At 49.8% G+C, this 20,118-nt stretch overlaps 1 protein-coding gene across 1 annotated transcript in view; it reads right to left on the bottom strand.

Annotated features, from left to right (window-relative positions):
* The window catches only part of LOC137331233 (fibronectin type III domain-containing protein 3B-like), a 303,695-nt gene that overhangs the window by 130,177 nt on the left and 153,400 nt on the right, over window positions 1-20,118 (bottom strand). Inside the window, 5 exon segments of the mRNA XM_067994877.1 lie at window positions 1,784-1,960; window positions 1,963-2,002; window positions 2,005-2,069; window positions 8,062-8,302; window positions 10,736-10,812. Of these exon segments, the coding sequence (XP_067850978.1) occupies window positions 1,784-1,960; window positions 1,963-2,002; window positions 2,005-2,069; window positions 8,062-8,302; window positions 10,736-10,812 (600 nt within the window).

Genomic DNA, 20,118 nt, shown 5'->3' with positions numbered 1-20,118 from the left:
TTTATCTAAATTAAACTCCATCTGCCATTCATCGGCCCACTGGTCCAATTTATCAAGATCCCGTTGCAATCCTAGATAACCTTCTTCACTGTCCACAATGCCACCAATCTTGGTGTCATCTGCAAACTTACTAACCATGCCTCCTAAATTCTCATCCAAATCATTAATATAAATAACAAATAACAGCGGACCCAGCACCGATCCCTGAGGCACACCGCTGGTCACAGGCCTCCAGTTTGAAAAACAACCCTCTACAACCACCCTCTGTCTTCTGTCGTCAAGCCAATTTTGTATCCAATTGGCTACCTCACCTTGGATCCCGTGAGATTTAACCTTATGTAACAACCTACCATGCGGTACCTTGTCAAAGGCTTTGCTAAAGTCCATGTAGACCACGTCTACTGCACAGCCCTCATCTATCTTCTTGGTTACCCTTCAAAAAACTCAATCAAATTCGTGAGACATGATTTTTCTCTCACAAAACCATGCTGACTGTTCCTAATCAGTCCCTGCCTCTCCAAATGCCTGTAGATCCTGTCTCTCAGAATACCCTCTAACAACTTACCCACTACAGATGTCAGGCTCACTGGTCTGTAGTTCCCAGGCTTTTCCCTGCCGCTCTTCTTAAACAAAGGCACAACATTTGCTACCCTCCAATCTTCAGGCACCTCACCTGTAGCGGTGGATGATTCAAATATCTCTGCTGGGGGACCCGCAATTTCCTCCCTAACCTCCCATAATGTCTTGGGATACATTTCATCAGGTCCCGGAGATTTATCTACCTTGATGCGCGTTAAGACTTCCAGCACCTCCTCTCTGTAATATGTAGACTCCTCAAGACATCACTATTTATTTCCCCAAGTTCCCTAACATCCATGCCTTTCTCAACCGTAAATACCGATGTGAAATATTCATTCAGGATCTCACCCATCTCTTGTGGTTCCGCACATGGATGACCTTGTTGATCCTTAAGAGGCCCTACTCTCTCCCTAGTTACTCTTTTGCCCTTTATGTATTTGTAGAAGCTCTTTGGATTCTCCTTTGCCTTATCTGCCAAAGCAATCTCATGTCCCCTTTTTGCCCTCCTGATTTCTCTCTTAACTCTACTCCGGCAATCTCTATACTGTTCAAGGGATCCACTTGATCCCAGCTGCCTATGCATGTCATATGCCTCCTTCTTCTTTTTGACGAGGGCCTCAATCTCCCGAGTCATCCAAGGTTCACTCCTTCTACCAGCCTTGCCCTTCACTTTGTAAGGAATGTGCTTACCCTGAACCCTGGTTAACACACTTTTGAAAGCCTCCCACTTACCAGATGCCCCTTTGCCTGCCAACAGACTCTCCCAATCAACTTCTGAAAGTTCCTGTCTAATACCATCAAAATTGGCCTTTCCCCAATTTTAGAATTTTAACTTTTGGGCCAGACCTATCATTCTCCATAGCTATCTTAAAACTAATGGAATTATGATCACTGGTCCAAAGTGATCCCTCACTAACACTTCTGTCACCTGCCCTTCCTTATTTCCCAAGAGGAGGTCAAGTTTTGCCCCCTCTCCCTTTCTCTATGTCCCCCCTCTCGCTCTCTCTCTGTCTGTACCTCTGTCTCCCTCTCCCTCTCTCTCTCTATATCTGTACTGAAAGACCCTAGTAAGTACTCGGTATCACAGCCGATCCTGACCCTGTCTACACCCAACATGGGACACCGATTGTCCACCTGGGATCCAGCACAGACCACTTTGAAAAAACAGTAACACCGATGGTGACGGAGGGATATTCTTCCTTACCTTGAATGTCCTGCTCGTTCATCCTAGGGCTGCTCCTCGCCCTCCTTTCAGTCTTCTTGATGCCCGTCCCTCCTCCCCCTCCTCCGCCCACCCCCGCCACACACGGCCCCTTCCCGTAGCCGTTGTATATCGTCGTGCAGGAGCTCATGTGGTTCTTGTAAATGGAGGAGGGGGGCTGTTTAGCCTGTTCTGTCGGTCGATCTTCAGCTTTTTGTGCAGTCGGTCGTGTTGCTGTACTGGTCTTCTCTTGTAATGTAACTGGACATCCCGTACAGAGGTATGAATTCTGTTAAAGAAAAGAAACAGCCTTAAATCCCTTCAAAAGAGAGGAAGAGAAAGGAGAAAGAAAAAGAGAGAAACAGAGAAAAAGAAAGAGAAAGAAAGAACTCGCATTTATAAAGTGTGTTTCATGACCTCAGGACGTCCTAAAGCGCTTTACAGCCAATGAAGTACTTTTTGAAGAGTCATCACTGTTGTAATGTAGGAAACGCGGCAGCCAATTTGCGCACAGCAAGATCCCACAAACAGCAATGTGATAATGACCTGATCATCAATTTTAGTGATATTGATTGCGGGAAAAATATTGGCCATGACACATATATCATAGTATCACAGAAGGTACAGCAGTGCAGGAAGCCATTCGGCCCATCTTGCCTGTGCTGGCTCTTTCAAAGAGCTCTCCAATTAGTCCCATTTCCCCTGCTCTTTCCCCATCTCCCTGTAAATTTTTTCCCTTCAAGTATTTACCCAATTTCCTTTTGAAAGTTATTATTGAGTCTGCTTCCACCGCCCTTTCAGGCAGTGAATTCCAGATCAGAACAACTCGCTGCGTAAAAATATGTTTCCTCGTGTTGCCTCTGGTTCTTTTGCCAATCACCTTAAATCTGTGTCCTCTGGTTACCGACCCTTCTGCCAATGGAAACAGTTTTTCCTTATTTACTCTGTCAAAACCCTTCATGATTTTGAACACCTCTATCAAATCTCCCCTTAACCTTCTCTGTTCTAAGGAGAACAATCCCAGCTTCTCCAGTCTCTCCCCATAACTGAAGTCCCTCATCCCTGGCACCATTCGAGTAAATCTCCTCTGCACCCTCTCTAAGGCCTTGACATCCTTCCTAAAGTGCAGTGCCCAGAATTGGACACAATTCTCAAGCTGAGGCCTAACCAGTGTTTTATAAAGGTTTAGCATAACTTCCTTGCTTTTGTACTCTATGCCTCTATTAATAAAGCCCAGGATCCCATATGCTTTTTTAACACCTTCTCAACTTGTCCTGCCACCTTCAAAGATTTGTTTACATACACCCCCAGGTCTCTCTGTTCCTGCACTCTCTTTAAAATTGTACCATTTAGTTTATATTGCCTCTCCTCATTCTTTCTACCAAAATGCATCACTTCACACTTCTCTGCGTTAAATTTAATCTGCCATGTGTCTGCCCATTTCACCAGTCTGTCTCTGTCCTCCTGAAATCTGTTACTATCCTCCACATTGTTTGCTACATTTCCGAGTTTCGGGTCATCTGCAAACTTTGAAATTATACCCTCTATACCCAAGTCCAGGTCATTAATGTGTATCAAAAAGAGCAGTGGTCCTAATACTGACCCCTGGGAACACCACTGTATACTTCCCTCCAGTCTGAAAAACAACCGTTCACCACTACTCTCTGCTTTCTGTCCCTTAGCCAATTTTGTATCCATGCTGCCACTGTCCCTTTAGTCCCATGGGCTTTAATTTTGCTAACGAGTCTATTACATGTCACTTTATCAAATTCCTTTTGAAAGTCCATAAACACAACATCAACCGCACTCCCCTCATCAGCCCTCTCCGTTAGTTCATCAAAGAACTCAATCAAATTAGTCAAACATGATTTTCCTCTAACAAATCCATGCTGACTTTCATTTATTAGCCTGTACTTTTCCAAGTGCCAATTAATTTTGTCTCGGATTAGTGACTGGCCTGTAATTGTCGGGTTTATCCCTCTCCCCTTTTTTGAACAGGGGTGTGACATTTGCAATCCTCCAGTCCTCCGGCACCACCCCCGTATCTAAGAAGACGTTAAACAAATATTTTATATCTGTCTTCACAATCGAAGACACAAAAAGCATACCAGAAATAATGGGGAACCAGGGGTCTAATGAGAATTAGGAACTTAAAGTAATTAATATTAGTAAAGAAAAAGTACTGGAGAAATTAATGGGACTAAAAGCCAATAAATCCCCTGGACCTGATGGCCTACATCCTAGGGTTCTAAAAGAGGTGGCTGCAGAGATAGTGGATGCATTGGTTGTGATCTTCCAAAATTGCTTAGATTCTGGAACGGTCCCAGTGGATTGGAAGGTAGCAAATGTAACACTGCCATTCAAGAAAGGAGGGAAAGAGAAAACAGAGAAAAGAGAAAAGAGACTACAGGCCAGTTAGCCTGACATCAGTCATCGGGAAAATGCTGGAATCCATTATTAAGGAAGTGGTAACAGAGCATTTAGAAAATCATAATATGATTAGGCAGAGTCAACACGGTTTTATGAAAGGGAAATTGTGTTTGACAAATCTATTAGAGTTTCTTGAGGATGTAATTAGCAGGGTAGATAAAGGAGAACCAGTGGATGTCGTATATTTGGATTTTCAAAAGGCACTCGATAAAGTGCCACATAAAAGGTTGTTACACAAGATAAGGGCTCATGGGGTTGGGGGTAATATATTAGCTTGGATAGAGGATTGGTTAATGGACAGAAAACAGAGAGTAGAAATAAACGGGTCATTTTCAGGTTGGCAGGTTGTGATCTTCCAAAATTCCTTAGAAAAACAGAATAATTTTAAATGGCGAAAAACTATTAAATGTTGGTGATCAGAGGGATTTGGGTGTCCTTGTACACAAAACACAAAGTTAACATGCAGGCAAATGGTATGTCAGCCTTTATTGCAAGAGGGGTTGGAATACAAGAGTAAGGAAGTCTTATTGCAGTTACACAGGGATTTGGTGAGACCACACTTGGAGTACTGTGTACAGTTTTGGTCTCTTTACCTAAGGAAGGATATACTTGCCTTAGAGGCGGTGCAATGAAGGTTCACTAAATTGATTCCTGGGATGAGAGGGTTGTCCTATGAGGAGAGATTGAGTAGAATGGGCCTATACTCTCTGGAGTTTAGAAGAATGAGAGGTGATCTCATTGAAACATATAAGATTCTGAGAGGGTTTGACAGGGTAGATGCTGAGAGATTGTTTCCCCTGACTGGAGAGTCTACAACTAAGGGGCATAGTCTCAGGATAAGGGGTGGGCGATTTAGGACTGAGATGAGGAGAAATTTCTTCACTCAAAGAATTGTGAATCTTTGGAATTCTCTACCCCAGAGGGCTGTGGATGCTCAGTCATTGAATATATTCAAGAATGAGATTGATAGATTTTTGGACTCTCAGGGAATCAAGGGATATGGGGATCGGGCGGGAAAGTGGAGTTGAGGTCGAAGATCAGCCATGATCTGATTGAATGGCGGAGCAGGCTCGAGGGGCCTTATGGCCTACTCCTGCTCCTATTTCGTATGTTCTTATGGAAGATTGTGGCCAGAGGCTCTGCAATTTCCACCCTTACTTCCCTCAGTAACCTAGGATGATCCCATCTGGACCAGGTGACTTTTCGACTTTGAGTACTGCCAATCTTTTAAGTACCTCCTCTTTATCAATTTTTATCCTAACCATTATCACTACTACCTCCTCCTTTACTGCTACATTGGCAGCATTCTCTTCTCTAGTGAAGACTGATGCGAAGTGTTCATTTAGTACCTCAGTCGTACCCTCTGCCTCCACAAGAAGATCTTTTTTGTCCCTAATCGGCCCCACCCTTCCTTTGGCCACCCTTTACTATTTATATGTTTATAAAAGACTTTTGTGTTCCCTTTTATGTTAGCCGCTAATCTATTCTCATACTCTCTCTTTGCCCCTCATTCCCTTTTTTAGATCTCCTCTGTACTTTCCGTATTCAAACTGGTTCTGTACTGTATTAAGAACCTTACATTTGTCATAAGCCTTTTCCTGTTTCATTTTAATCTCTATACCTTTAGTCAGCCAGGGAACTCTAGCTTTTGATGCCCTTCCTTTCCCTCGTGACTACTCTGTACCCAAACCAACTCCTCATTGAAGGCCTCCCATTGTTCAATTACTGTTTTGCCTACTAATTTTTGATTTCAATCCACCAGGGCAAGATCCCTTTTTAACTCAATGAAATTAGCCCTCCTCCAGTTAAGCATTTTCACATTTGATTGTTCCTTGTTCTTTTCCATAACTATTCTAAACCTAATAATATTATGATCACTGTTCCCCAAATGCTCCCCCCACTGAAACAAGCTCCATTTGCCCCACTTCATTCCCCAGAACCAGATCCAGCACCGTTTCCTTCCTGGTTGGGCTGGAAACACACACTGGGGAGAACTCCTCTGCTCTTCTTCGAAATAGCGGCCGCGGGATCTTTTACGCCCACGCAAGAGGGCAGACGGGGCCTCGGTTTAACGGCTCATCCAAAAGACGGCACCTCTGATGGTGCAGGCGAGGGAACAGCGCAGAGTGAGGTTAATCAGAGTTTATTTGCAGGATGAAATATCTGGCTTGCTGTTTTAAAGCATTATTACTGAAGTTATTTTAATTCTACAAGCATCCTGTCTCCTGTCAATAATCTATTTTTGATTAGAGAGTGGGAGAGGGCTTTCTGTGTATATTCAACATCAACAGCTTTCCCCTTCTGATTTTTATAAGGATTGTGAGAGTAAATTTGCAGAAAAGCAGTGAGGCAGCTCCTGGACCAAATGCTGTTCTGATTTGTAACAGGGCGAGCCACTCCCTTGGAAGATACACTGGGTTATATGGGCCCAGACCAGGTAAGGACGACAGTCGGCCCAGACCAGGTAAGGACGACAGTAGGCCCAGACCAGGTAAGGACGACAGTCGGCCCAGACCAGGTAAGGACGACAGTCGGCCTGGACCAGGTAAGGACGACAGTCGACCCGGACCAGGTAAGGACGACAGTCGGCCCAGACCAGGTAAGGACGACAGTCGGCCCGGACCAGGTAAGGACGACAGGTTTCCTTCCCTAAAGGACATCAGTGAGATCCCCTTCAGGGAAAGGGACTGATTTGACATCCGGCTCTGGAAATTACATCGAAGATCTCGTATTTGTTGGACAAATAAGCACCCACCATGAAGCCACTTCATGGTTACAAGACACGCTGGCCGCGGTGATGAAAATGGATATTGATCAGCCTCGGTTGGGTGTGATCCCCATGGATTTCCCTCCAACACCCATTTCTTACCAAATAATAATCTTTAAGGGAAGCGTTATTGTCCAAACTCTGAGTGATGTGGGGGGGGGGAGAGAGGTACTGACTGAACTCAATGCACCTGATGTAGATGAGGGAGCAGAGTGTGGAACCAGCATTAGGCATTAAGGTCAACTTTACTACAATTTATTAAGTCTAATCATGCACTTCTGACTGTTGATTGTTATTCTCCCTCTCTGGTCTCTTCCCTCCCCCTCCCCTGGTCTCCCCCTCCCCCACTCAGGGTCCCTCCACCTCCCCCGCTCGATGTCCCTTCCCTCTCCCTCTCCCGCTCGAGGTCTCTACCACTCTGGGTCCCCCCCTCAACCCTCCCCTTCCCCCGGCCTCCCCCTCCCCCAACTCATGATCTAGCCCAGTCCTAGGAGTGCTCCTCCGGGCCCCACGTCGAGAGCACGAGCCTCCCCCCCCCCCACGTCACGGACATCCCCCTCCCCTTTCCCCGAGGGCGAGTCCCTGCTGGATGGGCCCGCTGAGGCTGATCCAGATGTTGCTGGGCGGACTCGGGCCACCTGGTTGTCCGCCCGCTCTTGACCAGCGGGAGATCAACGAGGCCCTGGAGTTAAAATAGCCTGGGTCCTAATTTCCGGAGCGGTGGGTAAGTTTCTAACTCGCCTCACCACCCACCCAAAACCCAGCCCGAGTTAAAAATTGTTCGATAACCAAATAAAGAAGCCCTACAGATTGTGGGAGGAAGGGAACGACAGAGGTACGGTAAGGAGGAATAAATGAGTTCAAGTATGAACCTTGATATCTACACAAGCAGGACGAGGGTGACACAGATCACAGAATCGTACAGCACATAAGGAGGCCATTCGGCCCATTGTGCCTGTGCCGGCTCTTTGAAAGAGCTGTCCAATTAGTCCCACTTTCCCCAGTAGCCCTGCAATTTTTCAATTATTTATCCAAAGTTGTCCTGTCATTGCTGAAGACTTGTGTACGCGCGCTCAATAATTACCTTGCTCCCCGTATATTGTGGGCGGGAGGTGGTGTTGAAAGAACTGAGGAGGTATTTCTCCTGGCCCGGTGACTGGAGGATAGTAAGCTGCATGCGAGTGAGGGATGAGATGAGGGTGGTGCGTGACGTACGGAGGCAGGTGGTGGGTCGGAGAGATGGCCGATGGGTAGCTGGGCGGGAAGCATTCCGGAGACTGGGGAGTCACCACCACCCTGCGGACCCCCGTGTTATCCTCGATGACCTGTTGTTGGAAAGGAGAGAGAAGGAAATTACATTGTGCCTCATAATATCGCCTAGCATGGAACTGATGGAATTAGGGCTTTCCCCCGCCAATTCTCACCCTGCTTCTCCTGAAGGAAGTTTCTATACCACCTCAGGATGTCTCAAGCCTGCTTCACAATCCAACAGTGTTGTTCTGTCGGCAAACAGCACCCCCCAATATAGAGACAAACCATGGTGTCAGCTGCGACTCCCTGGGGAGCAGTCTTGCCTTGGTGTCAGAAGATTGCAGTCCCCACTCCAGAAATTTGGGCCCCCTAATCCAGACTGACACTCCCAGTGCCAGTACAGAGGGAGTGCTGCACTGCCGGGGGTTGCCGTCTTTTGGATGAGACGTTAAACCAAGGCCCCATCTGACCTAAAAGATCCCACGGCCACTATTTTGTAGAAGAGCAGGGGAGTTCTCCTCAGCGTCTTGGCCAATATTTATCCCTCGACCAACATCACTGAAACAGATTTATCACATTGCTGTTTGTGGGATCTTGCTGTGCAAACATTGGCTGCCACGTTTCCTACATGACAACAGTGATTACACTTTAAAAGTACATCATTGGCTGTAAAGCGCTTTGGGACCTCCTGAGATCATGAAGGTCATTCTTTCTTCGAATACACACAGCAAAGTCCCGGAACAAACCAATGATCAGATCATCTGTTTTTGGTGATGTTGGTTGAGGGATGAATGTTGGCCCAGGACACCGGGGAGAACTCCTGTCCCCTCAAATAGCTCTCCGGGAATTTTTACACCGACCCGAGAAGGTTGGCAGGAGCTCGGTTTGACATCTCAGCCTCTTCACCATGCTCTGGAATGTCGGCCTGGATTGTGGGGTCGATTTTAAACCTGAGTGGAGTTCAGTTGGTGAGGGATGGGCTCAGGCGCCAAATCCACTCGCTGGCCTGTTTCAGGCTGGGAGTATTTTAACTCCCAAGCCCCACTTCCCACCCGGGGCTTCCAGGTTGCTGGCGGGCAGGGGATTTCGGGAGAGCAGGGGGTCTCATGGGAGGGGAGGGAAGGGGGAGGGGGACAGCTCCTCCTGGCCCCGCAAAGGAAAGTTTTTCGCTCACCCGGAGAGACTCTTCATCCTTCCCACCGTCTATTGTCCTGAGCTCTCCGCTGGGGCCCAGTTAAAATAGCCGAGTCCGACAGGAATCTCACCCACTGTCAAAATCCCCCTTTCAGTGTGTTTGTCTCTCACTGTTACTCTCCTCTCTCCCCACTCTCTGTTACTCTCCCCGCTCTCTTTCTCTCTCTCTCTGTTACTCTCCCCGCTCTCTTTCTCTCTCTCTCTCTCTGTTACTCTCCCCTCGCTCTCTCACACCGTTTCTCTCCCCGACCTCTCTCTCACTCCGAGTTTCTCTTCCCCCCTCTCTCCGTGTTACTCTCCCCTCACTCCTGTTACTCTGTCCCTTTCGCTCTTACTCTTTTCCTTTCATTTTGTGGACTTTTCTTTCTGTTACTCTCCCCTTTCTCTCTCTCACTTTCCCCAATCTTTTTGGGTGTTTCTCGCTCTGTTACTCTCCCCCTTTCTCTCAGTTCTGCTCCCCTTCCTTTCAGTTTGCTGCTTTCCCCTTTCTCTCTGCTACTCTCCCCTTTCTCTGTAAGTCCCCCCCTTTCGCTCTGTTACTCGCCCCATTCTCTCTGTTACTCCCCCTTTCTCTGCTATGCCCCCTTTCTCGCTGTTACTCTCCTTCCTTCTTCCGGTTTGTTACTCCCCCCTTTCTCCCTCCATTACTGTCCTCTTTTCAAACATCAAACACGGACAAGTGGGAAATGGATCAGAACACTCTGCATAAAACACATATGGTCGCCATGTATCCTTTCTGGAGTTAAACAGGTTTATTATCAATTCCAGCAACACATGCAAAGCTACACAAGTAAAGCCATCTGACCCCCACCACACACGCTCCCCTACATCCTGAGTTCAAAGAGAGGTCATGATTGTTTTCTTAAACTGGGAGCTAATCCATATCCTGCCCATTGGGTCTTGGCTTATTTTAATTACGAAGAAAGCTACATAAAATGAAATTATGCCTCTATCCAATCATAGACTCCACCCCAACCATTTAATCTCCTTCCACAGCCCATGGACACTCTACCCTATCATGGACTCTCCCCACCCATTTAACCATCTCAGTCTGTAGCTATCACTGTGGAATGTCTGAGCCTCGAAGGAGTGTGAGCCAGCTATTCAAACGTGGGGGGCTTCGTTGCTGGACCTGATCGACTGGCATGTCAGTGGATATCAATCAAGAGGTGAGGTGGAGTTGGTGGGGTGGTGGGGTGGGGGGGGGGGGCCAGGGGGCTCCTTGGCTGATTCTCCCCACCCTCCCTCACTCCCTGAACCTGACCTCGGAGATTGAAACAGGTGAACAAACGGTTTAGCTTGCGACCTCTTACCTGGGAGATGTAACCTGGCGGAACGTGAATGGGGGGAATGGACCCATTCGGGGATATCATGGGCACTTCTGCAGGCCCTGCCAACCAAAAAACACACGTTACATGAGGTCAGGAAAGGGAGAGAAAGGACAACACTTCACACGAGGCGATAAAATCTGAGAATCGCCTTGGAATGGAGCAAACCAGAATGGAATGATTAAATTGCAAATACTTTTCCTTTGTCCCCCCAGCTGATCTCTCACTGGGGGTCTGCAGTCCATGGTCACCTTGGCCAGATAGCCATGTTTGATTGGTCAAATATTACAATTCTGTCCTGCTGGGAGAGGGGTGTGGAGGGAGGGGGAGGCGGAGGGAGGGGAAAGCGGAGGGAGGGGAAAGCGGAGGGAGGGGAAAGCGGAGGGAGGGGAAAGCGGAGGGAGGGGGGATGTGCGGAGGGAGAGGGGATGTGCGGAGGGAGAGGGGATGTGCGGAGGGAGAGGGGATGTGCGGAGGGAGAGGGGATGTGCGGAGGGAGAGGGGATGTGCGGAGGGAGAGGGGATGTGCGGAGGGAGAGGAGATGTGCGAAGGGAGAGGAGATGTGCGAAGGAGAGGGGAGTGTGCGGAGGGAGAGGGGAGTGTGCGGAGGGAGAGGGGAGTGTGCGGAGGGAGAGGAGAGTGTGCGGAGGGAGAGGGGAGTGTGCGGAGGGAGAGGGGAGTGTGCGGAGGGAGAGGGGAGTGTGCGGAGGGAGAGGGGAGTGTGCGGAGGGAGAGGGGAGTGTGCGGAGGGAGGGGGGAGTGTGCGGAGGGAGGGGGGAGTGTGCGGAGGGAGAGGGGAGTGTGCGGAGGGAGAGGGGAGTGTGCGGAGGGAGAGGGGAGTGTGCGGAGGGAGAGGGGAGTGTGCGGAGGGAGAGGGGAGTGTGCGGAGGGAGAGGGGAGTGTGCGGAGGGAGAGGGGAGTGTGCGGAGGGAGAGGGGAGTGTGTGGAAGCAGTGGGGAGTGTGTGGAGGGAGAGGGGAGTGTGTGGAAGCAGAGGGGAGTGTGTGGAAGCAGAGGGGAGTGTGTGGAGGGAGAGGGGTGTGCAGGGGAGTCTGGAGAGGGGAGTCTGGAAGGAGGGGTTGGTGGAGGGAGGAGGGTGTACGAAGGGGAGTCTGGAGGGAGGGGGGTGTGCGGAGGGGAGGGGGGTGTGCGGAGGGGAGGGGGGTATGAGGAGGGGAGGTGGGTGTGCGGAGGGGAGTCTGGAGGGAGGGGGGTGTACGGAGGGGAGGTGGGGTCTGCGGAGGGGAGGGGGGTATGAGGAGGGGAGGGGGGTGTGCGGAGGGGAGGGGGGTGTGCGGAGGGGAGGGGGGTGTGCGGAGGGGAGGGGGGGTATGAGGAGGGGAGGTGGGTGTGCGGAGGGGATAGGGGTGTGCGGAGGGGAGAGGGGTGTGCGGAGGGGAGAGGGGTGTGCGGAGGGGAGGGGGGGTATGAGGAGGGGAGAGGGGTGTGCGGAGGGGAGGGGGGTATGAGGAGGGGAGGGGGGTGTGCGGAGGGGAGGGGGGTATGAGGAGGGGAGGGGGGTGTGCGGAGGGGAGGGGGGGTATGAGGAGGGGAGGGGGGTGTGCGGAGGGGAGGGGGGTGTGCGGAGGGGAGGGGGGTGTGCGGAGGGGAGGGGGGGTATGAGGAGGGGAGGGGGGTGTGCGGAGGGGAGGGGGGTATGAGGAGGGGAGGTGGGTGTGCGGAGGGGAGAGGGATGTGCGGAGGGGAGAGGGGTGTGCGGAGGGGAGAGGGGTGTGCGGAGGGGAGAGGGGTGTGCGGAGGGGAGAGGGGTGTGCGGAGGGGAGGGGGGTATGAGGAGGGGAGGGGGGTGTGCGGAGGGGAGGGGGGGTATGAGGAGGGGAGGGGGGTATGAGGAGGGGAGGGGGGTATGAGGAGGGGAGGGGGGGTATGAGGAGGGGAGGGGGGCGTGCGGAGGGGAGTCTGGAGGGAGGGGACTCTTGTCCATCCCTCCCCCAGTATTGGGTTCTCGTTCTCAAGAGAGAGCCGAGAGCCAATCAGTGACGGGGGGGCCGGGGGTAACAGCGTGATGTCATGCCCTGGTGACACGATGACCTTTCCGCAGTGCAGTGACCTCTTTCACAAGGGTTGGGAGTCGAGGAGGAGGAGGAGGAGGAGGAGGAGGAGGAGGAGGAGGAGCCAAAGGGGCTATTGAGCTGGGTTCAAGGAGAACAACTGGATGGGCTTCCAAAGAGAAAGGGATTTGAGGGAGAAGATGGATGGCCGAGACCGATCTGTGAAAAAGAGACGGAAGAAGAGAAAGTAGGAAAGAAAGAAAGAGAGAGAAAGAAGTTCCATTTCTTTACCACCTTTCATGGCCTCAGGACAACCGAAAGTGCTTTAAAGACAATGAATTACTTTTGAAAGTGTGGTCACTGTTGTAATGTAGGAAACGCAGCAGCCAATTTGCGCACAGCAAGATCCCACAAACAGCAAGGTGATAATGACCACATAATCTGCTTCTTAGTCGGTTGAGGGATAAATATTGGCCCAGGACACCGGGGAGAACTCCGCTGCTTCTCATCAAAATAGTGGCCATGAGATATTTTGCTTCCGCCTGAGAGGGCAGACGGGGCTTCGGTTTAATGTTTCAACCGGAAGACAGCACCTCCGACAGTGCAGCACTCCCTCAGTACTGGACTGGGAGTGTCAGCCTGGATTAAGTGCTGACCCACCAACTTCTGACTCGGAGACGCGAGAGTTACCCGCTGAGCCAAACTGACACATGAAGTAGACCCTCTCATGGTGCACTGAGACTCCTCATCAAATCCACTGTTATAGGGTCAGTGCTGAGCACCCCAAAATGCTCAGAGGGTGAATGCACTGCCCAGTGCTGAGCTCAGCTGTTTATTGAGGTCCCAGGTTTGATCCTAGGTCCTGGGCTGATCTCAGAGTAAGGGTGACATTGTAATTCATGGAATGATACCGCACAGAAGGAGGCCATTCGGCCCATCGTGCCTGTGCCAGCTCTTTGAAAGAGCTATCCAATCAGTCCCACTCTCCTGCTCTTTTCCCATAGTCCGACAAATTTTTCTTTTTTAAGTATTTATCCAATTCCCTTTTGAAAGTTACTATTGAATCTGCTTCCACCGCCCTTTCAGGCAGCGCATTCCAGATCGTAACAACTCGCTGAGTAAAAGAAATGTCTCCTCATCTCCCCCTCTGGTTCTTTTGCCAATTATCTTAAATCTGTGTCCTCTGGTTACCGACCCTCCTGCCGCTGGAAACAGTTTCTCCGCATTTACCCTAACAAAACTCATCATGATTTTGAACACCTCGATCAAATCTCCTCTTAACCTTCTCTGCTCTAAGGAGAACAATCCCAGCTTCTCCAGTCTCTCCACATAACTGAAGTCCCTCATCCCTGGTACCATTCGAGTAAATCTCCTCTGCACCCTCTCTAAGGCCTTGACATCCTTCCTAAAGTGTGGTGCCCAGAATTGGCCACAATACTCCAGCCTGGGCTTAACCAGTGTTTTATAAAGGTTTAGCATAACTTCCTTATTTTTGTACTCTACGCCTCCATTAATAAAGCCCAGGATCCCATATGTTTTTTTAACAGCCTTCTCAACTTGTCCTGCCACCTTCAAAGATTTGTGTACATACACCCCCAGGTCTCTCTGTTCCTGCACCCACATTAACATTGTACCATTTAGTTTATATTGCCTCTCCTCATTCTTCCTCCTAAAATGCATAATAGGAACAGAAGGAGGCCATTCAGCCCCTCGAGCCTGTTCCATCATTCAATTAGATCATGCCTGATCTGTATCTTAACCCCATCTACCCACCTTGATTCCGTATCTCTTAATACCCTTTTCTAATAAAAATCGATCAATCTCAGTTTTGAAATTTTCCAATTGACCCCCAGCCTCGACAGCTTTTTGGGGGGTGAGAGTTCCAGATTTCCACTCCCCTTTGTGTGAAGAAGTGCTTCCTGACATCACCCCTGAACGGCCTGGCTCTAATTTTAAGCTCACGCCCCCTTGTTCTGGACTCCCCCCACCAGAGGAAATAGTTACTCTCTAACTACCCTAATCATCTTTTAAACACCTCCTCAATTAGATCAGCCCTTAATCATCAATACTCGTGGGAATACCTGGTGCGCCTGAGCCCGTGAAGAGGGAAAAGTCTTTGTTTTTTGTAAACGTATTTGTTCTCGGGATGCGGAAACGGTTCTAACCCGTCTCCTGGTGACAGAGGTGCGTGTGGCAGAGCCCGAATTCACGCTGGCAGCACTGTGAGCTCTGCTGCTCGAGAGTTCGGCTGGAGCTACAGGAGAGAAGAATACGGCCCTCTGATTTTTCTCCCCGGGGAGCTGGGGGGTTGGTTGCTGGCAAGACAATGCGGGAGATTCATCTTTAATTCCTGGGAAGACTCCAGCGGGGGGGGGAGGAGTTATAACCTCCACTGACTCTTCCACATTTTACGGAGAGAGCTCAGGCAACTGGAAACACCAGCCTTTCCCCCTCCCCCTCGGCTTCTTGTTATTAAAACAGTGCCAATAACCTCTCTTGCACAACACACAGCAGCAGCAGCTGGAAAGCTCATTCATCCCCCCGCCCTCCCCCCCCCTCCGCGGAGCCAGCTGTGCAGAAGTACTTTGCCGATTTCTGAGCCATCTCTCACTGACATCCAGTAAATTCATTTTACAGTCGGAATTCTGCCTTAAGCCTCGATCCTGGCCAAAGCAAGTGACTCACTCCAGTGGGAGGGAGGGGGAGAGAGAGAGAGAGAGAGAGCGAGCGGGGGGCTCTCTGCAAACAGCTGGAAATGGTTTTTAATCCTGAATTTGGATCCCGTCTCCGTTTCACGGGGGACGGTTGTTTCTTTTCCCCCGTGGTTTTAATCGTGTCTCCCAAAAACAGCCTAAGGTGCTTCATGTGCGATGAGTTACTCTTGAAAAGGGGGGTGCTGGGCTGTTGCAGCCATTTTTTTTTGCACACAGAAAGATCCCACAAAGAGCAGTGTTTGTTTATGCTTTTGACGGTGTGGTTTGAGGGTGTGACAGCGGGTTGGGCAAACTCCCCCTGCTCTCCTCCCAGTAACATCCACGAGATCAGGGAACCTCGGTTTAATGTCTCATCCAAAAGATCCGGCAGTGCGGCACTCCCTCTGTCCAACAACAACGACTGCATTTATATAGCGCCTTTAATGTGGTAAAAACATCCCAAGGCGCTTAACATTAGCGTAAATCAGGCAACCGAGTCACATCAGGAGATATTAGGACAGGAGCGTCTTAAAGGAGGAGAGAGAGGCGGAGAGGTTTAGGGAGGGAATTCCAGAGCTCAGGACCTAGGCGGCTGAAGGCACGGCCGCCAATGGTGGGGGCGAAGGGAGCGGGGCGATGCACAAGAGGCCAGAATTGGAGGAGCGCAGAGATCTCGGAGGGTTGCAGGGCTGGAGGAGGTTACAGAGATTGGGAGGGGGGCGAGGCCACGAAGGGATTCGAACATGAGGATGAGAATTTTAAATTCGAGGCTGCGGTACACGTGTTCTACTTTATTAAACTGGGTGCACGAACGTATTACGGGGTCAAGGGTCGATTGGTTTGCTCAGCTCCAAGTAAAATGCAGACCAGCTGATGATATCCATAAACCCGATTCAATTTATGACCCGTGCCTGTTCGGAGCAGCTACCCATGCCACACACCCCGCAGCACTGCCTAAGGAGGCCAGTATTAGCGCCAGTTCAGATATAACGCGAGGGGAACGCAATGCAACAGGGGTTAATAAAAAGCATCTAACAGATTCCGTTGAGAATTGCTGCAGGACCCCCCACCCCCCCCCCCCCACTTCAGTTACAGCATTTGCCACTGGGTGACGCTCTCCTCAGCTCAACCCAGAATCCCAGCCCTTTTAATGAAAAAAAATAACTTTGCTTGGGATTGAAATTAAAAAAATACTTTTCCTTTCCTTCGCAGATGGCTTTTAGCTGGCAATAATATCAGTTTAGTAACTCTGCACACTCGCCTTCTTATCTGAACGTGGCAAAGTTCTCTGAATATATCCAAAAGAAAAAAAAAACTTGAGTCATTTGCTGTTGTTTTTTTTTATTCCAGAGTCTATTTTCTTGTTCTTCGTATAAACAGGAAATTTGACTGGAATAGTTGACAAACAGCCAGGGAACACATGCAATTTTCCTTCCTCTCTCTCTCTCCCTCTCCCTCCCTCCCTCCACCATCACCACCGCCCCCTCCTCAGTTCTGCATAATTCACACTCGAACTCACAGTCTGAGGCAAACTATGCAGAGGAAGAAAAAAAGCATTTCCATTTATATCATGCCTTTCACGACCTCAGGACATCCTAAAGCACTTTACAACCAATGAAGTACTTTTTGAAGTGTAGCCGCTGTTATAATGTGGAAAACGCAGCAGCTAATTTGCGCACAGCAAGATCCCACAAACAGTAACGTAATAAATGAGCAGATAATCTGTTTTTTTAGCGATGTTGGTTGAGGGATAAATACTGGCCCCAGGACCACTGGGGAGAACTCCCCTGCTCTTCTTCCAATAGCGGCCGTGGGATCTTTTACATCCACCTGAGAGGGGCAGACGGGGCCACATCTGAAAGACGGAACCTCCGACAGTGCGGCACTCCCTCAGTACTGCACTGGGAGTGACGGCCTGGATTACGTGCTCAAGTCTCTGGAGTGGTCTAGTCATTAATCTTATTGCTCTTTGTGGGATCTAGCTGTGCACAAGTTGGCTGCCACGTTTCCTAAATTATAACAGCAAATAAACGTACTTAATTGGCTGTGAAGTCCTGAGGTTGTGAAAAGTGCTAAATAAATGCAAGCTCTTTCCAGATATCATCTGCCAAGAAACAGACTGGGACAGTCTCCCTATAATTGTGTCCAATGGACAAGCAGCACAGTGGGGGGGGGGGGATGGGGGGAAGGGGGGGATGGGGGGGATGGGGGAGGGGGGAAGGGGGGAAGGGGGAGGGGGGGAAGGGGGAAAGGGGGGAAGGGGGAGGGGGGAAGGGGGAGGGGTGCAGCGTGCAGGAAACTAAGGGAACAACAGCACCGAAAAACAAGGTCCTCTTTAGGGAGCCAAATTAGGTCATAGTTTCCAGACTGAAATGGCCAGATGAGTGATATTCCATGGTCAATAGAGAGAGTTGGCTTTGACAGATCTCTGGATAGAGTGAGTTTGAGTTCCCAACTCTTTCCCAGAAAACTCTGCCCAGCTCCTCTTAAGAGGCAGAGCGTGTGATTCGCAGCGAGTGTTTGCAAACCATAACGATGGGCGCCAGGTCCTTAAGGCTGGGGGTTGTTAACTGCGCGTTCAGTCAGAATACTTCAAGGCCCAGGCATTAGACTCCTCTCTCAGGCTGAGATGAATGGCCTTGACAGGGCCAGTAATATGCACAGCACTTGGCAAACACGGCCCTGTTTGGATAGATTCAGAAGCTAAACATCTGCATTCCTCTTACACCATGGTGCCGAGATGCAGAGGCAGAATTCCCTCCCTACCCCACCCCCTCCCCCTCCTCCCCACTTCAATCAACTCAGCCAAATAAAAAAAAAAGAGGCCTCCAGGGAACGGTCACGGAGACAATACTGCCTTGTTTTTGATTGCAGGGGCTCCTGGCTCAGCCTGAGCTAGGCCGAGCTCAAGCCAGGGAGCCGAAGGGAGATGTGATTCAGAGAAGAATAATCCTCAATGAACAGTGTCAGAACTTTACTATCAGACAGATTCCCACCAATCAGTGAACACACACTCACATATTATATATTACATATACAGTGATCGCACTCTCTCGCCTCTGAGTCAGAAGGTCGTGGGTTCAAGTCCCACTCCAGAGACTTGAGCACAAAATCCAGGCCGAGACGCTCCCAGTGCCAGGAGTGAGGGAGTGCTGCACTGTTGGAGGTGCCGTCTTCTCGGGTCTTACATCGTCAAAGAGCAGGAGCCAGAGGCCCAAGACTTGACCAAAATCGCTACAAACGGATACAGTCCTGAGGCTCAATTAATCTTGTTGCCCAAAATACTCTGATTAGCAATTTTTTTTTTATTCGTTCATGGGACGTGGACGTCGCTGGGCGAGGCCGGCATTTATTGCCCATCCCTAATTGCCCTCGAGAAGGTGGTGGTGAGCCGCCTTCTTGAACCGCTGCAGTCCGTGTGGTGAAGGTTCTCCCACAGTGCTGTTAGGAAGGGAGTTCCAGGATTTTGACCCAGTGACGATGAAGGAACGGCGATATATTTCCAAGTCGGGATGGTGTGTGACTTGGAGGGGAACGTGCAGGTGGTGTCGTTCCCATGTGCCTGCTGCCCTTGTCCTGCTAGTTGGTAGAGGCCACGGGTTTGGGAGGTGCTGTCGAAGAAGCCTTGGCTTTCAACAACAACAAAAACAACAACTTGCCTTTATACTGTGCCTTTAATGTAGTGAAACATCCCAAGGTGCTTCTGAGGAGCGATTAGCGAACAAAATTTGACACCAAACCACAAAAGGAGATAGTAGGACAGGTGCCCAAAAGCTTGGTCAAAGAGGTAGGTTTTAAGGAGCGTCTTAAAGGAGGAGAGAGAGAGGCGGAGAGGTTTAGGGAGAGAATTCCAGAGCTCAGGGCCGCCAATGGTGGAGAGATAAAAATCGGGGATGAGCAAGGGGCCAGAATTGGAGGAGCGCAGAGATCTCGGAGGGTTGTAGGGCTGGAGGAGGTTACAGAGATAGGGAGGGGGGGGCGAGGCCATGGAGGGATTCGAACATGGGGATAAGAATTTGATGTTGCAGAGGTTAGAGAGATAGGGCTGCAGAGAATCATTTTCCTCCAATTATTTATTTCTTAATGTTTATCGAGAAAAGAAATTTGCTCCGGCAGTTCCTCGGGGTCAATCCTATTCCTTGCCTCCAACTGTTAAACACCAATTAGTCCCTTTGCGGTGGGGAATTAAGTCATGAATCAATGCTTCTAAACTCCAGCCTTTTCCACAGCCAAGAGTTGCCACAGAGAAGCTGAAGGAATGAGAGAGAATATTTGCATCTGTCAGCTCCACACAGTTTTAGGGAATCGGTGCATTCCTTTGTTCGTTCCCCGTAACTTTCCAACCCACTTTACCTCAACGGCCTCCCCAAGAATTCCCTGGTGCTGGGTTTAGTTCCACTCCCTACGAACCACATTACAACAGTGACTGCACTTCATGGTATCATATTATGGTTCAGCACAGGAGGAGGCCATTTGGCCCATCATGCCTATGCCGGCTCTTTGAAAGAGCGATCCCAATTAGTCCCACTCCCCCTGCTCTTTCCCCCGTAGCCCTGCAAATTTTTTCCCCTTCAAGTATTTATCCAATTCACTTTTGAAAGTTATTATTGAATCTGCTTCCACCGCCCTTTCAGGCAGCGCATTCCAGATCAGAACAACTCGC

This window comes from Heptranchias perlo, chromosome 13 (assembly GCF_035084215.1).
Source record: "Heptranchias perlo isolate sHepPer1 chromosome 13, sHepPer1.hap1, whole genome shotgun sequence".
Taxonomy (NCBI): domain Eukaryota; kingdom Metazoa; phylum Chordata; class Chondrichthyes; order Hexanchiformes; family Hexanchidae; genus Heptranchias; species Heptranchias perlo.
The sequence above is the reverse complement of the archived record's forward strand: the minus strand, read 5'-3'. Positions and strand labels throughout refer to the sequence as shown.